This window comes from Ranitomeya variabilis, chromosome 4 (assembly GCF_051348905.1).
Source record: "Ranitomeya variabilis isolate aRanVar5 chromosome 4, aRanVar5.hap1, whole genome shotgun sequence".
Taxonomy (NCBI): domain Eukaryota; kingdom Metazoa; phylum Chordata; class Amphibia; order Anura; family Dendrobatidae; genus Ranitomeya; species Ranitomeya variabilis.
In genome coordinates, this window is record NC_135235.1 from 227208048 (window position 1) to 227233868 (window position 25821).

Sequence of the window (25821 nt, forward strand, 5' to 3'; positions counted from 1 at the left end):
CTCACCATCACACTGATCCCATCCCTAACCCACCTGTTCAACCTATCACTGACTTCTGGCACCTTCCCTTCTGCGTTCAAACATGCCACAATCACACCTATCCTTAAAAAGCCAACCCTCGATCCAACTGCTATGTCCAGCTATTGCCCAATATCGCTGCTCCCATTCGCTTCCAAACTCCTGGAGCAGCACGTCCACGCCAAACTTTCCTCCCACCTCTCATCTAACTTGTTGTTCGACAATCTACAATCTGGTTTCCGCCCCCAACACTCAACTGAGACTGCCCTGACCAAAATCACTAACGACCTACTTACCGCCAAAGCTACTGGACAATACTCTGTACTCCTCCTTCTAGAACTGTCCTCTGCTTTTGACACAGTTGACCACTGCCTCCTGCTACAGATCCTCTCCTCCTTTGGCATCAAAGACCTCGCCCTATCCTGGATCACCTCGTACCTTTCCAACCGCACTTTCAGCATCTCCAACTCCCACACTACCTCCTCATCCCACCCTCTCTCTGTTGGAGTCCCCCAAGGCTCTGTTCTATTACCCCTACTCTTCTCAATCTATACACTTGGCTTGGGACATCTCATAAAGTCCCATGGATTCCAGTACCACCTCTATGCTGATGACATTCAGATCTACCTCTCTGGCCCAGACGTCACCGCTCTGCTGTCCAGAATCCCAGAGTGCCTATCAGCCATATCCTCCTTCTTCTCCTCTCGCTTCCTCAAACTCAATGCGGACAAATCTGAACTCATCATCTTTCCTCCATCCCACAGATCTTACTTACCTGACCTATCTATCGCAATCAATGACATCATGCTTTCCCCCATACTGGAAGTCCGCTGCCTCTGAGTAACCTTCGACTCTGCCCTGTCCTTCAAACTGCACATCCAAGCTCTTTCCACCTCCTGTCGCCTCCAGCTCAAAAATATCTCCAGAATCCGTCCTTTCCTCAACCTTCAATCTACTAAAATGCTTGTGCATGCCCTCATCATCTCCCGCCTTGACTACTGCAACATCCTTTTCTGCGGACTCCCTGCTAACAGCCTTGCACCTCTCCAGTCCATCCTTAACTCTGCTGCCCGACTAATCCATCTCTCTCCTTGCTACTCCTCCGCTTCCCTCCTCTGCAAATCTCTTCACTGGCTCCCATTCCCTCAGCGTATCCAGTTCAAATTACTAATACTGACCTACAAAGCCATCCATAACCTGTCTCCTCCATATATCTCTGAACTAATCTCCATATATCTTCCCTCACGTAATCTCTGGTCCTCCCAAGACCTCCTTCTCTCCTCCACACTTATTCGCTCCTCATCCAATCGCCTCCAAGACTTCTCCCGAATATCCCCCATCCTCTGGAATTCTCTGCCCCAACACATCCGGTTATCCACCACATTCGGATCCTTCAGACGGAACCTGAAAACTCATCTCTTCAGGAAAGCCTACAGCCTGCACTGACCCCGCTGCCTCCTCATCACTACCGAAGCTACCGCCTCACCAACACCGGAGCTCCTACAACCCCCAACCTACTGTCTCCTTCCCCATAATCCGGCAGAATGTAAGCCCGCAAGGGCAGGGTCCTCGCCCCTCTGTATCAGTCTGTCATTGTAAGTTTGTCTACTGTAAGTGATATCTGTAACTTGTATGTAACCCCTTCTCATGTACAGCACCATGGAATCAATGGTGCTATATAAATAAATAATAATAAATAATAATAATAATGTCCCCTTCCTGGTCTTATCCTATAGTAATATCCCCAGCCTGGTCCCATCTTATAGTAACGTCCCCATCCTGGTCCCGTCTTATAGTAATGTCCCCATCCTGGTCCCATCTTATAGTAATTTTTCATCCTGGTTCATCCTATAGTAATATCCCCATCCTGGTCCCATTTTATAGTAATGTACCCATCCTGGTCTTATCCTATAGTAATGTTCCATCCTGGTCCCATCTTACACTAATGTCCCCATCCTGGTCCCATCTTATAGTAATGACCCCATCTTGGTCCCATCTTATAGTAATGTCCCCATCCTGGTCCTATCCTATATTAGCGTCCCAATCCTGGTCCCATCTTATAGTAGTGTCCCCATCCTTATACCATCTTACAGTAATGTCCCCATCCTGGTTCCATCTTATTGCAATGTCTCCATCCTGGTCCCATCTTATAGTAATGTCCCCATCCTGTTCCCATCTTATAGTAATGTCCCCATCCTGGTACCATCTTATAGTAAAGTCCCATCCTGGTTCCATCTTATAGTAATGTCCCCATCCTGGTTCCATCTTATAGTAATGTACCCATCATGGTCTTATCCTATAGTAATGTCCCCATTCTGGTCCCATCTTATAATAATGTCCCCATTCCTGGTCTTCTCCTGTAGTAATGTCCCCATCCTGGTACCATCTTACAGTAATGTCCCCATCCTGGTCCCATCTTATACTAATGTCCCCATCCTGGTCCCATCTTATAGTAATGTCCCCATCCTGGTACCATCTTATAGTAATGTTGCATCCTGGTCCCATCTTACACTAATGTCCCCATCCTGGTTCCATCTTATAATAATGTCCCCATCCTGGTCCTATCCTATATTAATGTTCCCATCCTGGTCCCATCTTATAGTAATGTCCCCATCCTGGTTCCATCCTATAGTAATGTCCCCATCCTGGTCCCATCTTATATTAATGTCCCCTTCCTGGTCTTATCCTATAGTAATATCCCCAGCCTGGTCCCATCTTATAGTACTGTCCCCATCTTTGACCCTTTCTTGTAGCAATGTCCCCCACTCTGCTGTTCTTTACATATACTTAAAAAAAAATATTCTCACCTGACACTCTTTCGGCGAACAGCATCCTCTTCCCCCCACATATTCAGGGGCTTAGCAATGGCATCATGCGCAGCCACGACGGAGATGCTGACGTCAGCTGCTGGTCTCTGATTCGCCGATGCTGATATTGTTATTATGGCGCAGAGAGCCGGTCTCTGTACCACAATATATTTCAATTGAATGGTCCTCTGAGGAAGCCTATTCAGTTGAAAACAACTGTTGACTTCGGCAACCACTGAATCCTTGAATGCAGTCGTCTCAGGGGACTGAGAGCCGGATCCAAACCAGCTTGAAGTAGATCTGACTTCCTCTAAATCTTTGGGATATTTATCTGAGCCACAGCCACCATGAGATCCTCTACTACTCTCGAAGACCAGTCCAGCCTTGACCTGACAAAAAGACCCACAGTAGTTGTATATTTTTTTCAAGCTAATGGAAGTGGTGTCTTTATGGCTTAAGTCGGACCATGTAGGTCCAGTTCCTCAACAGTATAAACATTGACCCAGAAACAACAGCCTAAATTCATAAGCAACTACGTTTTTCATGCCAGTTTTAATGAGGTGCTGTGGTGGAGTGTGAGGAGCATGCCTCTTGGTGAATCAGATGAGGCACAAAGTGGTGTGTACTACACCCCAATTCTTACCCTAGTGATTGACTGAAGATTTGTTGCATAAGGAACTCCCAGTTTTGCCAACGTTATCAGAGCTGAGTGAGCATGGTGTGAAAACGCAAAAAGTCGCAAAATGTAGCAAATTTTCAAAGCTTCTTATTCCAGTTTTCTGGTGTAAAAACTTTGATAAATTGGGGACATTAACTTTAATTAAAGAATTTAGCCTTCAAAAACATTTATCATCAGGGTAGGTAATAAAAGTACGATTGATGGAGTTCCAATCACTGGAACCCACCAAGCAGAAGAAGGTGGGTCCCCAAGTTGCTTGTATAAATGGAGCAACAGTTTGCGTAGGTGACCAGTGCTAGTGATGAGCGAGTATGCTCTTTACTCGAGTTTCTCTGAGCATTCTTGGTTATCTCCGAGTATTTTTGGCATGCTCGGAGATTTAGTTTCTGTCGCCGTAGCTGCATGATTTGCGGCCGCTAGACAGCTTGAATACATGTGGGATTGCCTGCTTGTAAGGAAATCCCCACATGTATTCAGGCTGTCTAGCGGCCGCAAATCATGCAGCTACGGCGACAGAAACTAAATATCCGAGCATGCCAAAAATACTTGGAGACCACCCGAGCATGCTCAGAGAAACTTGAGTAACGAGAACACTCGCTCATCACTAGTGACCACTGGTCCATTCAAATCTATTGGACTGATGGAAAAAAATGAGTACAGTCCTATAGAGAGTGAATAAATTAAAGTAGGGGTCAAGAATGTGTACTACCTCTCCATTCACAACGTGGTGACCCACAATTTTGTCTTCTGTGTTGGCACAAGCAGTCACGCATTTACCACCTACTGTATTCTGTAGATAGGTGAGTAATCTTGTTCGATGGCCAACGTTTTACAGTCTTCATAATGTCAGGAATTCCTCCTTTCTTTACAAGATTTGCACAGCTTTACATGTGTGTTTTCAGACCAAAAAAGTCTAGTGGCAAACAAAAAAATACCGGTTTTACATAATAGACATACTTTGTGAAATTGCTCCACACCCTGTCATTTCGACCAAAAATTTGCAGTCACAGAAAACATCTCAGTTATGCTTAGAAACACGTCAGTAATTACAGGATAGAGTCACGTGCCTGAATAATGGGAGATCCATTAGTTCTGAACGTGTGTGATAATTCGAGAGCGACTTTATTTGGATTATTACAGAGAAGAGGAGGCTTAAGATTAAGAATCTAAGCCAGTTCTTGACTCGTGACCAAGAGCGTCTTCAACCAAGGACCAACGCACATCGGCTAGATGTTTTCAAAGGAGCCAAGTGTCATGATGGTGGATCTGAAAATTGAGGGTTAGGATTGTGCAAGGGATCTCCACATCTGATTTTGGATTATTTGCCAACCATCGGAGTACTGATTTTAGATATGGTCATTTTCCCTGGTAAGTACCTTTTTATCACCAATTAGCTGGATATGACAGAATAAAGGACAACACTATGGGGGATAACTTCCCGATCACAAGAGATCCAACCTCTCATACCCCCAGTGATACACAGAACATGGGCTCTAAAAAGCCCCACGACAATGAGGTTTAGGTCAATCTTGTGCATTGACCTCAACAATCTGTCACCAAACTGGTTCCTACATCTGAACTAGATTCTGATCATAAGGCAAGAAATCCCACTTATTAAACCTGACAGGGCACACCTGTGAAGTGAAAACCATTCCCGGTGACTACCTCTTGAAGCTCATCAAGAGAATGCCAAGAGTGTGCAAAGCAGTCATCAAAGCAAAAGGTGGCTACTTTGAAGAACCTAGAATATAAGAAATATTTTCAGTTGTTTCACACTTTTTTGTTAAGTATATAATTCCACATGTGTTAATTCAAAGTTTTGATGCCTTCAGTGTGAATGTACAATTTTCATAGTCATGAAAATATAGAAAATTCTTTAAATGTGAAGGTGTGTCTAAACTTTTGATCTGTACTGTATATATATATATATATATATATATATATATATTTATATTTATATATACAGTATGTATTATATATATTTATATATATATATATTTATCTATTATATATTTAAATGCATCTTTTACATATATAAAAGTATAATAGATAATGTATGATTGATGGATCTTATAATATATATCTGCAAAATATAAATATATATATCTATATCTATAAAGGGAAATAATACTACCAAATGATTAATAAGTAATACCACTACACAATGCCTGAACACACTAATTAGTGACCAATGCATCATAATAATGAGTAAGAAACAATATCACCAATTCATGACTGATAGCACCGCCATGTAGTAACTGATTAACATCTAAAAAGCATAAGCCAACATTACCGCCATTTAGTGACTGAATAATACCGTTATACTGAGACTTAACGGAAAAACACTAAATCATGATTAATAATACTTACAGTGGCTACAGAAAAATACTACCATTTCATCACTAATAAAAATTCTTTTATCACATATTATGACTATTACCGTCATTCAGTGACATGATAATACAGCTATACCGATAGCACTGCCATATTGCATCTGGATACTACCCCCATACTATAATGTGATAATTTAATAACAGTGATCACACTGTGGTCAGATACCCAAATTACCCAGGCACTGACCGCACACAGCGCCGGTCGCACACACGTCTTGTCTCACAGGTGACATCTTCTCTGATTCTAGACCATCTCTCTCCTTTTCACTTCCTTCCGGCCCAGACTACCATGACATCTTCTCTGGATGACTGCAAAGGTAGTCCATCCTCAGCACCCAGGACCAGACTTAGTCCTCAGTAGTAGAGGTAGCAGTAGTGATAAGTGTAATTATCTCAGTAATGGCGAGTGGACTTTAAATATACTGTAGGACGTGTCATCATTAGGGTTGAGCGAAACGGATCGTTCATTTTCATAAGTCGCCGACTTTTGGCAAAGTCGGCGTCTCATGAAACCGAGCCGATCCCTGTGTGGGGTCTGCCATGCGGTACGCGACTTTCGCGCCAAAGTCGCATTTCAATGACGCTAAAAGCGCCATTTATCAGCCAATGAAGGTGGACGCAGAGTGTGGGCAGCGTGATGACATAGATCTCAGTCCCCACCATCTTAGAGAAGGGCATTGCAGTGATTGGCTTGCTTTCTGCCGCGTCACAGGGGCTATAAAGGGGCGTTCCCGCCGACCGCCATCTTACTGCTGCTGATCTGAGCGTAGGGATAGGTTGCTGCCGCTTCTTCAGAAGCAGGGATAGTGATAGGCAGGGTACATAAAGCTGCAAACCGCTTGTGCTGTAGCGATTTCCACTGTCCAACACCACCTTTTGTTTGCAGGGACAGTGGAAGCTACATTTTTTTTTCCTCAGTGCTGTAGCTCATTGGGCTGCCCTAGAAGGCTCCCTGATAGCTGCCTTGCTTTGTGTGTACGCCGCTGTGCAAACCAACTGCTTTTTTCAAAGCACAAATCCTGTTGTTCCTTCCTTTCTGCACAGCTATCTTGTGTGTTTGTCCACACTTTTGTGTGCAGCAGTCCTTTTACAGCTGCCTGCCATACTTTCCTGAGATTACTGCAGGGAGATAAAGATTGGCAAGTCTGCCTCTGTGCCAGTCCTGTGTGTGGCATCTGTCTCTCATTGTGTACCACCGAAAACCACTGTGTAATACTGGGCCTTTTTTTTTTTTCTAAATTCTCCCTTTAAAAAAAAAAAATTATTAGTGGGAGATAAAGATTGGCAAGTCTGCCGCTGTGCCAGTCCTGTGTGTGGCATCTGTCTCTCATTGTGTGCCACCGAAAACCACTGTGTAATACTTGGCCATTTTTTGGGGGGGGTAAATTCTCCCTGTAAAAAAAAAAAAATTAGTGGGAGATAAAGATTGGCAAGTCTGCCTCTGTGCCAGTCCTGTGTGTGGCATCTGTCTCTCATTGTGTGCCACCGAAAACCACTGTGTAATACTTGGTCATTTATTTTTTTGGGTAAATTCTCCCTTTTAAAAAAAAATAATTAGTGGGAGATAAAGATTGGCAAGTCTGCCTCTGTGCCAGTCCTGTGTGTGGCATCTGTCTCTCATTGTGTGCCACCGAAAACCTAGTGTGTAATATTGTTTTTTTATTTTTTGTTTTTTTTTACATTCTCCCATAAAAAAAAAAATAGTGGGAGATTAAGATTGGCATTTCTGCTTGAGTGCTGGTCCTGTGTGTGCCGTCTGTCTCAAACTATTGGGGCACAGAAAACCAAGTGTGTAACATTGGGCCTGATTTTCCTTTCAGTGTCAGGCACCTATAAAGGTATATATAAATCCAACAGAAGGTTGAGTTCACCTTATAAGTTGTTTTACAGTAACAAATACCGTTACTTTGGTTACATTTTGCAAACAATGAGGAAGTCTAGTGGAAGAGGTCATTGTCAGCTGGTAATGATGGTAGTGGTGGTGGAGCATCAGGTGGTCGTGGTAAAAGCAGTACAGCACCTAAGTCTCGAGTTGTTGAGCCAGGTTCGTTGTCTGGCTACACAAGGCCTCGAACGCTCTCTTTTCTGGGAGTAGGAAAACCACTTTTGAAGCCGGTGCAGAAGGAACAAGTATTGGCTTTCATTGCTGACTCTGCCTCTAGCTCTTTCGCCTCCTCCTCGGAAAGTGCAAAATGTCAGAGCAGTGCATCATCAGTGGATGCTCCCGGTCAGGAACAAGTCGCTTCCTTGTGTCCTTCACCCAGAACAACAGTGAAGGATGCGTCAGTCGACAGAACAGGTTACTCCATGGAGCTCTTTACACATACCGTTCCTGGGTTAGACAGTGAAACAGTTAACAGGCCATGCCCATTCGAAGTTGAATCGGACATGGAGTGCACAGATGCACAGCCACAGCCAGATTACTATGCTGTTCCTTTGACTCAGACCAGAACATTGCCCTCGCAGTGTACTGAGGCAGAATCAAACCCAGCGGAGACTATGGTGCCCCGTCACGAACGCAATACCACCGGCTTACACGGTGACACAGACGAAGTTGCACACGACATAGAAGAGGAGGTCATAGATGACCCAGTTGTTGACCCCGATTGGCAGCCATTGGGGGAACAGGGTGCAGGCGGCAGTAGTTCTGAAGCGGAGGAGGAGGAGCTGCAGCAGGCATCAACATCACAACAGGTTCCATCTGCCGGGCCCGTCTCTGGCAAAAAACGCGTGGCAAAACCAAAAGCAGTTGGAGGACAGCGTGGCCATCCGGTTAAAGAAGCTCAGTCTGCAATGCCTGAAAAGGTATCCGATAGTAGAAAGAGTGCAGTCTGGCATTTTTTTAAACAACATCCAAATGATCAGCGCAAAGTCATCTGTCAAAAATGTTCAACTACCTTAAGCAGAGGTCAGAATCTTAAAAGTCTAAATACAAGTTGCATGCATAGACATTTATCCACCATGCATTTGCAAGCCTGGACTAACTACCAAACGTCCCTAAAGGTTGCAGCACCCTCGGCCAATGAAGCTAGTCAGCAACGCTACATCCCTTCCCTCACTGTCAACCCACCATTTCCCGCACCACCTGCAGTATCTGTGCAGCTTTCGTCGCCAGGCCAAAGCAGTCAGGGAATCACCAGGTTTGCAGTAGGAAACACTGCATGTAGGGCACCGGCAAGAATACCATCTCCAACCCTCTCTCAGTTACCCATGTCCACCGGCACCACCGCTAGTTCCACGATCTCCAGCTCTCCAGTCCAGCTCACCCTACATGAGACTCTTGTTAGGAAAAGGAAGTACTCATCCTCGCATCCGCGTACACAGGGTTTGAACGCCCACATTGCTAGACTAATCTCATTAGAGATGATGCCCTACCGGTTAGTTGAAAGCGAAGCTTTCAAAGCGCTGATGGACTACGCTGTACCACGCTACGAGCTACCCAGTCGGCACTTCTTTTCTAGAAAAGCCATCCCAGCCCTCCAACAGCATGTTAAAGACCGCATCATCCATGCACTCAGGCAATCTGTGACTACAAAGGTGCAATTGACAACAGATGCATGGACCAGTAGGCATGGCCAGGGACGTTACGTGTCCATCACGGCACACTGGGTGAATGTGGTGGATGCAGGGTCCACAGGGGACAGCAATATTGGGACAGTTCTGCCTAGCCCACGGTCAAGGAAAGAGTTGGCTGTAGGCGTTCGCCCCCCCTCCTCCTCTTCCTCGTCCTCCTGCAGAAGTGAGAGCTCGTCCACAGACCGCAGTCGCACATCCACTCCATCCGCAGCTGCCACTGTTGCACACCAGGTGTGCCATTATGGGACAGCTAGTGGCAAGTGTCAGCAGGCTGTATTGGCAATGAAGTGTTTGGGCGACAACAGACACACCGCGGAAGTTATGTCCGAGTTCTTGCAGAAAGAAACTCAGTCATGGCTGGGCACTGTACATCTTGAGGCAGGCAAGGTAGTGAGTGATAACGGAAGGAATTTCATGGCTGCTATAGCCCTTTCCCAACTGAAACACATTCCTTGTCTGGCTCACACCTTAAACCTGGTGGCATAGACTTTGCTCGCATATCCGCCGTTCGCCCGTACACTCCAGCCGTATGCAGAACTATCAGCGTTCTTTGAACCTTCCTCAGCATCGCCTAATCATCGACGTTGCAACAAGGTGGAACTCCACACTGCACATGCTTCAGAGTCTGTGTGAACAGAGGCGTGCTGTTATGTATTTGTGGGAGGATACACGGGCAGGCAGTTGGATGGCAGACATGGAGTTGTCAGGTGTGCAGTGGTCGAAGCTACATGACCTGTGTCAAGTCCTTCAGTGTTTTGAGGAATGCACACGGCTGGTTAGTGCAGACGACGCCATAATAAGCATGAGCATCCCCCTAATGCGTCTGCTGATGCAAAGTTTGACACACATAAAGGAGCAGGCGTCTGCAGCCGAGGAAGAGGAAAGCCTTGATGACAGTCAGCCATTGTCTGGTCAGGGCCGTGTAGAGGACGCGGTAGCGGGCGAAGAGGAGGAGGAGGACGAGGAGGATGATGGGGATGAGTACTTTTTTAATGAGGAAGCTTCTCCTGGGCCAACAGAAATTAGTGGCGTTGCAAGGCCGGGTTCTGTTTTTTTAAGGGAGACAAGTGACGTAGATTTGCCTGTAACTGCCCCTCAAACCAGCACAACCGCAGATTTGCCAACTGGAACTTTGGCCCACATGGTGGATTATGCCTTATGTATCCTCAAAAAGGACCCACGCATTATTAAAATGATGAGCGATGACGATTACTGGTTGGCCTGCATCCTTGACCCTCGCTATAAAGGCAAATGGCAAAATATTATGCCACATGAGAACCTCGAACAAATATTAGCAACCAAACAAGCTACTCTTGTAGACCGTTTGATTCAGGCATTCCCAGCACACAGCGCCGGTGATGGTTCTCACACAAGCTGCAGGGGGCTACAGGGCAGGTGCACAGATCAGAAGTGGCGTTGGACAGAGGGGTTTTCTGACCAGGTTGTGGAGTGATTTCGCAATGACCGCAGACAGGACAGGTACTGCAGCATCTATTCAAAGTGACAGGAGACAACATTTGTCCAGTATGGTTACTAACTATTTTTCATCCCTTATCGATGTTCTCCCTCAACCGTCATTCCCATTTGATTACTGGGCATCCAAATTAGACACCTGGCCTGAATTGGCAGAATATGCATTGCAGGAGCTTGCTTGCCCAGCAGCTAGTGTGCTATCAGAAAGAGTATTCAGTGCTGCTGGTTCAATATTAACCGAAAAAAGGACTCGTCTGGCTACCCAAAATGTGGATGATCTCACCCTCATTAAAATGAACCACTCCTGGATTTCAAATTATTTTGCCCCACCTTTCCCGGCTGACACCTAGCTTTCCTATAAAAAGGTCTTGCTTGTGGACTGGTCTTACTGAGTGTTCCAATCTCTTAATTTGCAGCAGCTGTTTGTCCAGCATACGACATGTTTACACCTCCCACAATGGGAAAATTCCCCCCACGGGGCCGTGGTCTCGCCACTTGGCGCAAGCACCCGTTACAGTGCTGTTCGTCTGAAGAGGTGGGTGTGCCCGCTTTGGCTCGACGGCACTGCCACTGGGTCCCTCATAGTACAATGAAGTGTCTCTGGCGGTGGTGGCACGCACCCAACGTCAGACACACCGTTGTAACATGAGGGGCCCTGGGACGGTACCGCCGGCCACAAGAGAGTTCCCCCCCCCCCCCCAAGCTCAAACTGTGCTCTACCACGTGCAAAATTATCTCACTCAGCTCCACCAATGTTTAGTCTATGCGCTGACATCATTCAATGCCTGGCACTGACAATACCAATTTGTTGACATCTATGATGCTAGTTAAAGTAGTCTGGGGCAGTGTCCTATATTGACACCAGTAAATACTTACTGCCAAATTACTTTGTCAGAAACTCAGCAGATGAGCCCACCCCTGTACCTAAGTATGCCACACTTTTTTTTTTTTGTTGTTGTTTTGCGAGACATTAACATCTATTTATTTTTTGTGAGTACTAACTGTGTCAGACACTCCTTGCAATTCTCCTCCGCTGACCACAATGCTGCCTGTGTATCCATGTAACCGATTTAAAACTGCCTTGAGACTAATTTTTGTTATTTTAGGCCTTCATTAGCCTGTCTGCTGTCCCTCCTTGCAATACTCCTCCACTGACCACAATGCTGCCTGTGTATCCATGTAACCGATTTAAAACTGCCATGAGACTAATTTTTGTTATTTGAGGCCTTCGTTAGCCTGTCTGCGGTCCCTCCTTGCAATACTCCTCCACTGACCACAATGCTGCCTGTGTATCCATGTAACCGATTTAAAACTGCCATGAGACTAATTTTTGTTATTTTAGGCCTTCATTAGCCTGTCTGCTGTCCCTCCTTGCAATACTCCTCCACTGACCACAATGCTGCCTGTGTATCCATGTAACCGATTTAAAACTGCCATGAGACTAATTTTTGTTATTTGAGGCCTTCGTTAGCCTGTCTGCTGTCCCTCCTTGCAATACTCCTCCACTGACCACAATGCTGCCTGTGTATCCATGTAACCGATTTAAAACTGCCATGAGACTAATTTTTGTTATTTGAGGCCTTCGTTAGCCTGTCTGCGGTCCCTCCTTGCAATACTCCTCCACTGACCACAATGCTCCCTGTGTATCCATGTAACCGATTTAAAACTGCCATGAGACTAATTTTTGTTATTTGAGGCCTTCGTTAGCCTGTCTGCTGTCCCTTCTTGCAATACTCCTCCACTGACCACAATGCTGCCTGTGTATTCATGTAACCGATTTAAAACTGCCATGAGACTAATTTTTGTTATTTGAGGCCTTCGTTAGCCTGTCTGCGGTCCCTCCTTGCAATACTCCTCCACTGACCACAATGCTGCCTGTGTATCCATGTAACCGATTTAAAACTGCCATGAGACTAATTTTTGTTATTTGAGGCCTTCGTTAGCCTGTCTGCTGTCCCTTCTTGCAATACTCCTCCACTGACCACAATGCTGCCGGTGTATTCATGTAACCGATTTAAAACTGCCATGAGACTAATTTTTGTTATTTGAGGCCTTCGTTAGCCTGTCTGCGGTCTCTCCTTGCAATACTCCTCCACTGACCACAATGCTGCCTGTGTATCCATGTAACCGATTTAAAACTGCCATGAGACTAATTTTTGCTATTTTAGGCCTTCATTAGCCTGTCTGCTGTCCCTCCTTGCAATACTCCTCCACTGACCACAATACTGCCTGTGTATCCATGTATCAGATTTAAAACTGCCTTGAGACTAATTGTTGTTATTTTAGGCCTTCGTTAGCCTGTCTGCGGTCCCTCCTTGCAATACTCCTCCACTGACCACACCAATGCTTCCCGTGTACCCCTGGAACCTATTTAAAAGTTCATAGAGCCTATTTATATATTTTATTTAATACTAATAAAGCCATGATGGACTACGCTGTACCACGCTACAAGCTAACCAGTAGACACTTCTTTTGCGAGAAAAGCCATCCCAACCCTCCACCAGCATGTAAAAGACCGCATTGTCCATGCACTCTGGCAATCTGTGAGTACAAAGGTGCACCTGACAACAGACGCATGGACCTGTAGGCATGGCCACGGAAGGTTACGTGTCCATTACGGCGCAATGGGTTAATGTGGTGGATGCATGGTCCACAGGGGACAGCCTACTAAGTCTGTCTGCAGTCCCTAATTCAAATTGTCCTCCACTGTCTAAATCTGAGCTTCAACCTTCTGGCTCTCATTAAGTGCTGTTTTTTAAAAAACTTGGTGGTTAGGGCCTACTAACGGTGTCTGCAGCTCCCTGGTGTTTTCCTCAACTGAATAAATCTGAGCTTCAACCTTCTGGCTCTCATTAAGTGATGTTTTTAAAAAAATTGGTGGTTAGGGCCTACTAACGGTGTCTGCCCCTCCCTGGTGTTTGTCCTCAACTGAATAAATCTGAGCTTCAACCTTCTGACTCTCATTAAGTGATATTTTTTAAAAAATTGGTGGTTAGGGCCTACTAACGGTGTCTGCCCCTCCCTGGTGTTTGTCCTCAACTGTATAAAGCTGAGCTTCAACCTTCTGGCTTTCGGCCTATAGTATCAGATATTAAACTGCATTTGGCCTTCAACTTTGGTTACGGCCTACTAACGGTGTCTGCCGCTCCATGGTGTTTTCCTCAACTGAATAAATCTGAGCTTCAACCTTCTGGCTCTCATTAAGTGATGTTTTTTAAAACATTTGGTGGTTAGGGCCTACTAACGGTGTCTGCCGCTCCCTGGTGTTTTCCTCAACTGAATAAATCTGAGCTTCAACCTTCTGGCTCTCATTAAGTGATGTTTTTTAAAAAAGTGGTGGTTAGGGCCTACTAACGGTGTCTGCCCCTCCCTGGTGTTTGTTCTCAACTGAATAAATCTGAGCTTCAACCTTCTGGCTCTCATTAAGTGATGTTTTTTAAAAAATTGGTGGTTAGGGCCTACTAACGGTGTCTGCCCCTCCCTGGTGTTTGTCCTCAACTGTATAAAGCTGAGCTTCAACCTTCTGGCTTTCGGCCTATAGTATCAGATATTAAACTGCATTTGGCCTTCAACTTTGGTTACGGCCTACTAATGGTGTCTGCGCTCCCTGGTGTTTTCCTCAACTGAATAAATCTGAGCTTCAACCTTCTGGCTCTCATTAAGTGATGTTTTTTAAAAAAGTGGTGGTTAGGGCCTACTAACGGTGTCTGCCCCTCCCTGGTGTTTGTTCTCAACTGAATAAATCTGAGCTTCAACCTTCTGGCTCTCATTAAGTGATGTTTTTTAAAAAATTGGTGGTTAGGGCCTACTAACGGTGTCTGCCCCTCCCTGGTGTTTGTCCTCAACTGTATAAAGCTGAGCTTCAACCTTCTGGCTTTCGGCCTATAGTATCAGATATTAAACTGCATTTGGCCTTCAACTTTGGTTACGGCCTACTAATGGTGTCTGCGCTCCCTGGTGTTTTCCTCAACTGAATAAATCTGAGCTTCAACCTTCTGGCTCTCATTAAGTGATGTTTTTTAAAAAAGTGGTGGTTAGGGCCTACTAACGGTGTCTGCCCCTCCCTGGTGTTTGTTCTCAACTGAATAAATCTGAGCTTCAACCTTCTGGCTCTCATTAAGTGATGTTTTTTAAAAAATTGGTGGTTAGGGCCTACTAACGGTGTCTGCCCCTCCCTGGTGTTTGTCCTCAACTGTATAAAGCTGAGCTTCAACCTTCTGGCTTTCGGCCTATAGTATCAGATATTAAACTGCATTTGGCCTTCAACTTTGGTTACGGCCTACTAATGGTGTCTGCGCTCCCTGGTGTTTTCCTCAACTGAATAAATCTGAGCTTCAACCTTCTGGCTCTCATTAAGTGATGTTTTTTAAAAAATGTGGTGGTTAGGGCCTACTAATGGTGTCTGCCGCTCCCTGGTGTTTTCCTCAACTGAATAAATCTGAGCTTCAACCTTCTGGCTCTCATTAAGTGATGTTTTTTAAAAAATTTGGTGGTTAGGGCCTACTAACGGTGTCTGCCGCTCCCTGGTGTTTTCCTCAACTGAATAAATCTGAGCTTCAACCTTCTGGCTCTCATTAAGTGATGTTTTTTAAAAAATTGGTGGTTAGGGCCTACTAACGGCGTCTGCCCCTCCCTGGTGTTTGTCCTCAACTGTATAAAGCTGAGCTTCAACCTTCTGGCTTTCGGCCTATAGTATCAGATATTAAACTGCATTTGGCCTTCAACTTTGGTTACGGCCTACTAACGGTGTCTGCCGCTTCCTGGTATTGTCCTCCACTGTATAAAGCTGAGCTTCAGTCTTTAGGCTTTTGGCCTATAGTAGCAGATATTAAACTGCATTTGGCCTACTAGTGTGGTTGGGCCCTTAAAACAGTGTCTGCTGCTCCTGGGTTTGCTCCTCCACTGAACAAAGCAATGCCGCCTGTTTAGTCCTGTTACCAATTTTGAACTGCATTTAGCCTACTTTATTCTTTGACCCTATATCTGTGTTTCCTCCTCATCCTGCCCATTGCCCAGCCACTGCTAGATGAGTCTGCTGGTACATTGACCTAGACCACTTCATTCCCCTTGCACTCTACAGAATCTGACCCTGCTGAAAGTAAGGTTCCCCTTCCCGCATGTTATACCACCTTACACAGGGACAAAGAGGAAGGTGCAGATGAAAGTGCAGGTTCCTTCATCAGGTGGGGGGGCATACTCGTTGGTGACGTCACTGGCACAGGGCTCCTCAGAGTACGCAAAAGTGTCGCTGCTGGTGGGAGGCGCCCCCGCCGTGCAAACACACCGCTGTACTTTGAGGGGCCCTGTGCCAGTGCCAATGCCAACGAGTGGGCCCCCCCTGCTTGCTTAGGATCACAGCACTTGCAAACTTGACATACTTACCTCTCACTGCTCCACCGCCGTGACGTAGTCCATGTTTCCTGGGCCCACTAAAACCTTGAACCAGCCCTACCCCCCACAACTTTTGCCAAAAGACCCCCAATTTCCAATGCCGAACTATTATTATAAAGTTAATTAAGCTTGACAAGCTTCAGAAACAAGAATGGATGTTTTTGGCATTAAAATGGGCACTGTAGGTGTTTTCCTGGCCTCCACTCACTGCCGACTATGCTTCCCCATTGACTTGCATTGGGTTTCACGTTTCGGTCGATCCCCGACTTTTAGCGATAATCGGCCGACTGCACTCGACTCGACTCTGGACAAAGTCGGGTTTCACAAAACCCGACTCGATCTTAAAAAAATGAAAGTCGCTCAACCCTAGTCATCATCATTATCATGAGAAACTCAACGCAATTTGCATCAGACCCAAAAATAATCAAAGTCTCTTTTTCCTGCAGCAGTGGATGAAATTGGCAGCGTTGAGTGAGACCTGTCTGCGACAATGTATCTCTGGGGTTTATTGTGCTTTCTTTCAGCATTTGCAGCAACAGGTAAGACCATTATTGGGGTATGTGCAGATCCACAGCGGATTTTTCCGCGCAGAAACGCTGCAGATCCGCACTGTGATGTACAGTACAATGTTAGCTAATGGGGAAAAAAAAAAAAGATGTGCAGACGGTGTGGAAAAATCAGTGCGGAGTTGCTGCGGATTTTAAAAAAGTGCATGTCACTTCTTTTGTGCGGATCTGCAGCGTTTCTGTACCCCTTCATGTTAAAAATCTGCAGTGGCAAAAACAGCAGAAAATCCGCACAAAATCCGCAGCAATTCCGCATAAAAACCACACAAAATCCACATAAAAACAGCGGCAAATCCGCAGCTGCGGATTCTGCCAGGAGCTGCGGATTTTGTGCAGAAAATTCTGCACCTCTTTTCTTATGTGTGTACATAGCCTAACAGATAACTGCAATATCTGACAAATACAGTGTATCTATACTATATATTATCTATCTCTTATCTACAGTATCTATTATCTATCTCTTATCTACACTATCTATTGTCTATTATCTATCTATTATCTCTATTATCTATCTTTTATCTATTACCTATCTATTATCTATCTATTATCTATCTATCTATTATCTCTATTATCTATTATCTATCTATTATCTATCTATTATCTATCTATCTATTGTCTCTCCTTCCATCTATTGCCTATCATGTATCCATTTATCTATTGTATCTATATCTATGTCACTTTTTTAACATTTTATACTGGATGTTCTCGAACAAGACACAATGCAATGCAAAAGTTAGGTTGCAACCCTTTAGAATTTTGCCTATTGCAGCCATACCAGTCATGAACTGACTTTACCATAACCAGATACATCTATGAAAACCTGGAATAGAAGCTTCATTAATATTGTAGAACAATGCAGATGTAATTTGAGTCAAGAATAAAGATATGTACCAATACCACTGAATTGGTTGGAAGAACAACAATGGAGTAAGGGTCAATGATTGACTTTCAGTCCTGTTCATCAATGGTGGACTTTATAAACCAAGTGTGCACATCCTGCAGCCTAGGGGTCATGTGAAGGCCACAATGTAATTCTGTACAGTCCCAACCATGCTTGTTTGTCTGGTGGTTTTCAGAAATGACAAGTGGTGCATAGGGGGAAAAAAAGTTGGGTAAGTACTGGAGTTGAGCAAAAAGATTTGAAGGACTTGGGTCAAGCAGCTTTGTCAACCATCCATAGATGTCATACCACAGCGCTATGAACCTCCTACTACCTATGACATCTTCTGACTGGTAGACTACAGCAACATCATTACATTGCGGTACAATGTATATACGATGGACTGGCCAACTAGTAAGCATAACAGGCTGGGGATGTAGTAGCTAGTAGGAAGGTTTCCGCTAGACCATGGTCCTACAAATTGTTTTCTCAACTCTAGAACATTATAATGGAGAACGATGTTGTCATCTCTGGGCTCTCCACATATCAGCAGATTTGGTATCTCCTGACACCCCAGGAGGAAAACAACAAGGTGAATGTGTTGATATGACAAAGTTCCTCCTTACAAAAATGTGGTCTGGTAAGGCAACCATCATTCTCCCAATAGGTGTTTCATCTTTGGGATACAATTGCTGGAAATATATCAGATTCTAATACCAATTTGTTGCCCTCAAACCCAAGCAGGCTTCACATAACTGCTGCAGATGTTCAATCTTTGGCGATTACTGACAAAATGTAATGGGTCCCACAAAAGTACCAATGTTTATGGACATGTATTTTCTTTTTGTTCTACTCAGGAAATTGCTTGCAGTGTGTAACTTGTAGCTCAAACTCCCTAAATTCTTGTTCAAGCACGAACTCCGAGAGCTGCCAAGATGGCCAAGTGTGCGCATCTCAGTCTACGTTGACTATGCAAAGTACGTTGTGGAATGTTAGTTTTAATGACTAATGAATTGTATCATTCTGAAGATTTACATGAGTTCTAGACAACAGAAGGGAACATCGATGAATATTATTATGGTCTCTGGTTCTACAATTGAAGAAAAGGGAGATAGTTAAAGCACCACTCCTGGGAAATTGTGGGATCCATTCCCGGAAACTGGATTGCCGCAAGTGAAGCGAATGACATCTAGGCTTAAATTCAGCACCGAGATCCACGAGGATAAAAACATTATCCTACTTTTATTTCAGCTTATTAAGAACATGGCAGTCATGTAATAAAAAAGAGCTTTTTTTAATGTTATCAAAGTAGAGCTCTGTTGGATTTATACCTTCTCCTGTTCTCCAACATCACATTACAAAGTCATCCCTCCTACACCCTTTTTCTACCTCAGCCCACAGTGAGCCAAGAAATGTATCAGAATAATAAGTGTAATTCTAGATATTGGGCAATCGGTACACCAGGTGCCCTTGCTCTTTATGGTCTCTTTGGCAGACATATGTTTCGCACACTGACTGGTCACCCATTCAATCACTGTTACTCCAAGATCTGATTGATCTGTAGATCATGCAACCAGCACCCAAACTACTCACACCCAAACTACTCAGCTCTGGGGTACACTATGTGTAAAGTGACAAGTAGCACTTGTCTTCAACGTACCAGCACATTACATGAAAGTGTGGGTCTTGGCTGGGTGTGTGGCCCTGTGCTGTGATGGCCTTACATCTGTGCAAGCCGCATGTAGCCAGTGTTGTGGGCATGCCAGGACCAGATGTTTCACAGTTCAATGAGGGAGACTACCCTTCCAAAATAAACTGTTTACTGAACGGTAACTTGGAAATGTTATATACAAGGGACAGCGGACACAAAGTATTATGGACGTTTCCTTTACAGTATGAAGCATTATTCCACACAGTATCCTACCTCTGTAGTCCAGTTTTAATGCTACAGTCCTAATTCACTAGCATCCTTTACTTGTTCAGCAGCTATTTCCTCCACTACTGGCACCCTGGATTTACCACTTCGGGCCCTTCACTAGTCCCCATCCCTCAGTCCAGTTAAGACCCATTACCTTCTGCGTTATGACCTCAAGGTCTCACGGCTGGGCGTCCTCTCCTAGGATTCACCTTCAGAAGGCCATTCTGTCTCTTTCTGTCACATTTTCTTCAGGATCACACTATCCCTTCTTCTCAGTCTCCTCTCACTCAGAGTTATCCTTTGTGCAGCTCTGCTCAGATTGCACTCCAAAACTCTATGTTCCTAATTATTAGGCAACAGTCACTTTTCCTAATACTAACTCTTCCTACTATGGACTAGTCCCAAACATTAACTTTATCTTAACCTATAGTCAACTAATTATATATTTCTCACATCCCACTGTATATTATACAGTGCCAACATTACCTATTAGGCAGCAGTCACTTTTTCTAATACTGACTCTTCCTACTATGGACTAGTCCCAAACATTAACTTTATCTTAACCTATAGTCAACTTTCTATATATCTCTCACATCCCACTGTACATTATACAGTGCCAACATTACCTATACACTATACAGGAACATAATATTTACATTTCACATGGCACATTGCATTGCGACATTCATGAAGATGCAGGACACTGTTCACATTACAATACAACATATCAACGCGATTATTGTCTTCAGGGGTAGGAACACGACAACACAGTTCACCACCGTTACATATGCATGGACCAGAAAGCCATCCATCATCAGTCCTACCTTATTTCTACTATGTATAGCTATTTTGCCTTCTTCTGTTGGTTCTCATCAGTGATCTGCACCTTATTCTGCTGATATTCTACTTAACACAAGACATTCCCATTTCCTGAGCTTCACATCTCTTCCTTCGACAAGCTGTTTCCCCCATGTAAAGCCCTTCAGCAACGATTCCAAGCTCAATGCTTTAATTACAATATGATTGACAGTAAAGTAGAAGTGCATCCTGTCCAAAAGATAGCCGGCACTCACATCTTAAAATAATTGCTTCATTAACCCAGTAATGTAAAAGACACATAAAATGGTTGAACACAAATAGCACAAAAATTTAAAAGGCAGAAAAAAAAATTTCCAATTTGCTCCTAAGCAACATGTTTCAGACCTGCATGGTCCTTTGTCCAGCCATGCAGGTCTGAAACATGTTGCCTGGGAGCGCAGCTGATGTTTTTGTTCTGCCTTTTTCATTTTTGCGCTTTCGTGCTCAACCATTTTTTGTGCCTTTTATACTACTGGATTAATAAAGCAATTATTTTAAGAAGATTTGAGTGCCGGCTATGGTTTGGCTATTACTGGAGGTGAGCTGATCTCCTTTTTCAAACTTTATTATTCCACAGATTTTACATTGCAGAACCACCAGGCTCAAAACATTGGTGCCATGTAAGGGTATGTCTCCACGTTCAGGATTGCATCAGGATTTGGTCAGGATTTTCCATCAGTATTTGTAAGCCAAAACCAGGAGTGGGTGATAAATACAGAAGTGGTGCATATGTTTCTATTATACTTTTCCTCTAATTGTTCCACTCCTGGTTTTGGCTTACAAATACTGATGGAAAATCCTGACCAAATCCTGATGCAATCCTGACCGTGGAAACATACCCTAAGAATTTACTTTTGAGTGTTTCTACTTTTTTTTTTTTAGGTGGAGAATTTTCCCAGTATTTTAAAAGATTCTGCGCTCCCCAAAGTGAATGCAATGTGACCGGATCGTTTTCCTACTACTCCACCGCACAGAGAATCGCTACCACATGTTGCTTCAGTGACTTGTGTTCTCCAGTAAATCCCATAGGCAAGTAGACAAAAAAGGCATGTCAATCGCTCATTACAAGCTCCATAATCACAGCAAAGAAAGACAAGAGAGAAATGACATTACTATACTTTATGCCTAGTATAAAGTAGGACTTGGGGTATGCTTTGCCCTTCAAACAAAACCAGAAGTAAAAAAAAAAGGCCCTTCCCCTCCGCAACATGTTAAAACTTATTTTGCTGCACATATCAGTTATGAATATTCTCAGGGTCTGTAAATGGCCAATCATTATTATTAAGTGGGTGGTTCCTCTTCATTAGCATTCTGTCAGCACTATAGGTGCAGGAGCTAACTTTGCCTTACTTCCAATCCAATTTCAATAATTCCAATAGACAGACAATGACTCACCTCACCTATCCTGTAAACTATGATGACATCTTCAGAAGCAGATTGCACTTGACACCAGACAGTGGTCAGCAATGTAGATAGAAGGGAAACATGAAGTGACGGTCACAGTAGAGGAAATCAATAATCAATAATTCTGCAGTTATTATGAATCATCCCAGCGCACTGTGCGCTGTGGGGCTTCGCCGTTTTTAGAGCCAGGGCCAGAAACTCATCGATTTGGACCGGACAACCCCCTTAAAGACACCATCATTTTAGAATCAAGCGATTTGCAGAATTTTAGGATCAAATTGTCTGAAATTTCAGAGACCATTTCATTTTATGCTATCACCTAATTAGACATTACACAACAATGTATCAGTTATATTTAGAAAAATATTTAGAATTGAGAGTCCTCAGTGGTTGATACCTTTTAATGGCTAACTGAAAAGATGGTAACAAATTGCAAGCTCTCGAGACTACACAGGTCTCTTCATCAGGCATAGACTAAAAGAAATTCTGGAGGATCACATATTTATGCCCAACACATCACAGAAAAAAAAAACATGGATAAGACAGGTGACATGAAGCAGAATTACCATGAGTGATAAACAGTTATGTCTATAAATATTGGACCAGTTCTTAGATAAGGAGTGTGAATGCTTTATTGTCCTCTGATTGGGGTCTGGTTCTGCTGTGATGACCCCACATGGTCTGAGGGTCAAATTCCTTAGTTCCTTAGTTGATGTAAAAAGACAAAAATCCATGTGACACATTCATTCCTGCACTAAGACCGTGAAAGGTCGTCATCAGTTTATATTCCCAGACTCTTCTGTCTCTCTGAGATTTGGAGCTACCTTTTAATACAAGTAATTTCATGTCCATAATGTTTTGATTGGGGAGAAAAAATGTATTGCCACAGGTAGATCCATTCTTTTTCTCTTATTGTATGGCGAGAGAGAGACAGAAGAATATGGGAATATAAACTGATGATGACCTTTGACACTCTCAAATGAATGTGTCACGTGGATTTATGTCTTTTTACATCAGCTAAGGAATTTGCCCCTCAGACCATGTGGGGTCATCACAACAGAACCAGACCCTAATCAGATAACAATAAAACATTCCTTATCTAAGAACTGGCCCTATATTTATGCACATAACTGTTTATCACTCATGGTAATTCCGCTTCATGTCACCTGTCTTATCCATGTTTTTTTTTCTGTGATGTTTTGTGCATAAATATGTGATTCTCCAGAATTTCTTTTAGTCTATGCCTGATGAAAAGGCCTGAGTAGTCTCGAAAGCTTGCAATTTGTTACCATCTTCTCAGTTAGCCATTAAAATGTATCAACCACTGAGGACTCTCAATTCTAAATAGTTTTCTATCTACTGGCTAACACGGTACCAAGATATATATCTTTCCTGTATCAGTTATATTTAGGGAGTTCCATTAATAAATACACTATATGGCTTCTATATACATTTCCTGCTGTTTACTTTTTTTTTCACTCCCAATTATAAAAGTTCCAAGTGCGAATTCTCAGATTAATGGAGTGATCTGTTCCACGTGTTCTCTGTCTGGTGATGCCTGTGGCGCCAATCAGAATATGAACTGTACTGGAAATCAGACCATGTGTATGGTCATGTCTACAACGTATACTGTAGGTAATGAGAATATCTAATGATTATCTATCTGTCTATTATCTATCTATCTATCTATCTATCTATCTATTATCTATCTATTATCTATCTATCTATCTATCTATCTATTATCTATCTATTATATATCTATCTATTATCTATCTATCTATTACCTATCTATTTATCTATCTATTACCTATCTATTGTCTATTATCTATCTATCGTCTATCTATTGTCTATCGATCTATTATCTATGTATCTATTATCGATCTATTATCTATCTATCTATCTATCTATCTATCTATCTATCTATCTATCTATCTATCGTCTATCTATCTGTCTAAAAAAATAAAAATTGGAGCCCATTTGGGACCTTTTGGGACCGAAATGTCGCTTTCTGGGCTGATTAAACAGCTCTTTTTCACTACAAAACGGTGTGCTGCCTCCAATTTTTCTTTTTTTATAATTGAGGTTTGGTATTTGCTTGGGGGGCTCTGCACCCGGACTCTCTCTTTGTGCTGCTCTAATTCTCTTTTTTTCTTATCTATCTAGCTATCTATCTATTATTTATCTATTATCGGTTGATCTATTATCAATCTACCTATTATCTATCTATCTATCCATTATCTGTATCTATTATCTATCTATTATGTATCTATCTATTATCTGTATCTATTACAGTATGTATCTATTATCTATCTATCTATCTATCTATCTATCTATCTATCTATTATTTATCTATCTATTTTCTATCTATTATCTTCTCCCGTGCTTCCCCCATACTCTGGAACTCTCTACCCCAACACATCAGACTCTCGCCTACCATAGAAAGCTTCAAAAAGAACCTGAAGACTCACCTCTTCCGACAAGCCTACAACCTGCAGTGATCCGCAACCTACTGAACCACCGCACAACCAGCTCTACCCTCTCCTAGTGTATCCTCACCCATCCCCTGTAGATTGTGAGCCCTCGTGGGCAGGGTCCTCCCTCCTTATCTACCTGTGTGCCTTGTTTTTTGCTCATGTTTAATGTACTTGTCTATATTTGCCCCCTATTCACATGTAAAGTGCCATGGAATAAATGGCGCTATATAAATGTATGATGATAATAATAATAATTATCTATCTATCTTTCTATCTATTATCTATCTATCCATTATCTATCTAGCTATCAATCATCTATTTATGTATCTCATGATATTTTATATATTGCCAATAAAACCCTTTTTTTTTCTTCTGTTTTACAGGCACCCAGGTTACTCTTAGCATCGTTCGTGGTTGTGCCTCAAGTAACTATTGCATAAGAAGCGACATAAACTTCACATCTAATGAGGTCCAAACAGAGATCACGTATCAGTGCACCACGGGAACGCTTGCTAATAGTTCTAGTACTGCAACAAGTGCGACTTCTACTACCACAACCACAAAGGCGAGCAGTGGGACTTGTCGCTGCAGCGTCTCCCTATTGGCGGTTTTCTTCTTGTTCATTTTGCTATTGTTAATCTAAAGCGTCACACAACGAGAAGAGAAGAGCGATGCTCTTAATGTGTATTCACTTTGTATAAAGCCTCATACATCGCGGCTACAAGATATAAAAAGCCACGAAAGTATTGAAAAATAAATATATTCTATGCATTATCTTATGGAGGTTGTAAAATTACACTTGCAAATACTTTTCTATACAGCTTAAAAGTGCAGCTCTGCGTCTGGCAGGATCACTGGATCACCCGCCAGCCATGATCCCTTGTGCCCTGGCTATGCTGCAAATGCAAATCTGCCTCTGCTTGCAGAATGGAAGGCTGCACAGTTCGGACTACTGGTGTCATCATGGCTCTGGATCTGAGTCTTCAAGATGTCTACATTTTCCTGCCTCCAGAGCTGTTTTCAGCTGATTGGTGGATTATTGGGTGTATTGATGATCTCTCCTAGGTTTAGGCCATCAATATCTTTGTACTGGACAACATATTTTACTTATTAATGCCTGCAGAAAAGCATGGCAATACTCCCCTGTTTCACCACAAACTCTGGACCATATTTGCAGTGGCAGTGACTCTGGACCATGTTTGCAGTGGTGGTGACTCTGGACCCTGTTTGCAGTGGCAGACTGGCAGTGACTCTTGACCCTGTTTCCAGTGGTGGTGACTCTGAACCATGTTTGCAGTGGCAGTGACTCTGGACCCTGTTTGCAGTGGCGGTTATTCTGGACCATGTTTGCAGTGGCGGTGACTCTGGACCATGTTTGCAGTGA

At 43.4% G+C, this 25821-nt stretch overlaps 1 protein-coding gene across 3 annotated transcripts; it reads left to right on the forward strand.

Annotated features, from left to right (window-relative positions):
• Nucleotides 1-4524: 4524 nt before the first annotated feature.
• Nucleotides 4525-25211, forward strand: LOC143770469 (uncharacterized). 3 transcript variants are annotated; one of them, XM_077260110.1, is made up of 6 exons: nt 4525-4872; nt 16784-16876; nt 18641-18760; nt 21442-21588; nt 23458-23594; nt 24821-25211. In XM_077260110.1, exons 2-6 carry the CDS (start codon nt 16828-16830, stop codon nt 24875-24877), a joined length of 510 nt encoding a protein of 169 aa, XP_077116225.1. In that variant the 5' UTR covers nt 4525-4872; nt 16784-16827; the 3' UTR covers nt 24878-25211. The 3 variants fall into 3 exon arrangements, with proteins under 3 accessions (XP_077116225.1, XP_077116224.1, XP_077116223.1); XM_077260109.1 differs by having other exon boundaries at nt 4529-4872; nt 16787-16876; nt 23458-23598; XM_077260108.1 differs by having other exon boundaries at nt 4530-4872; nt 23458-23598.
• The last annotated feature ends 610 nt before the right edge of the window (nt 25212-25821 follow it).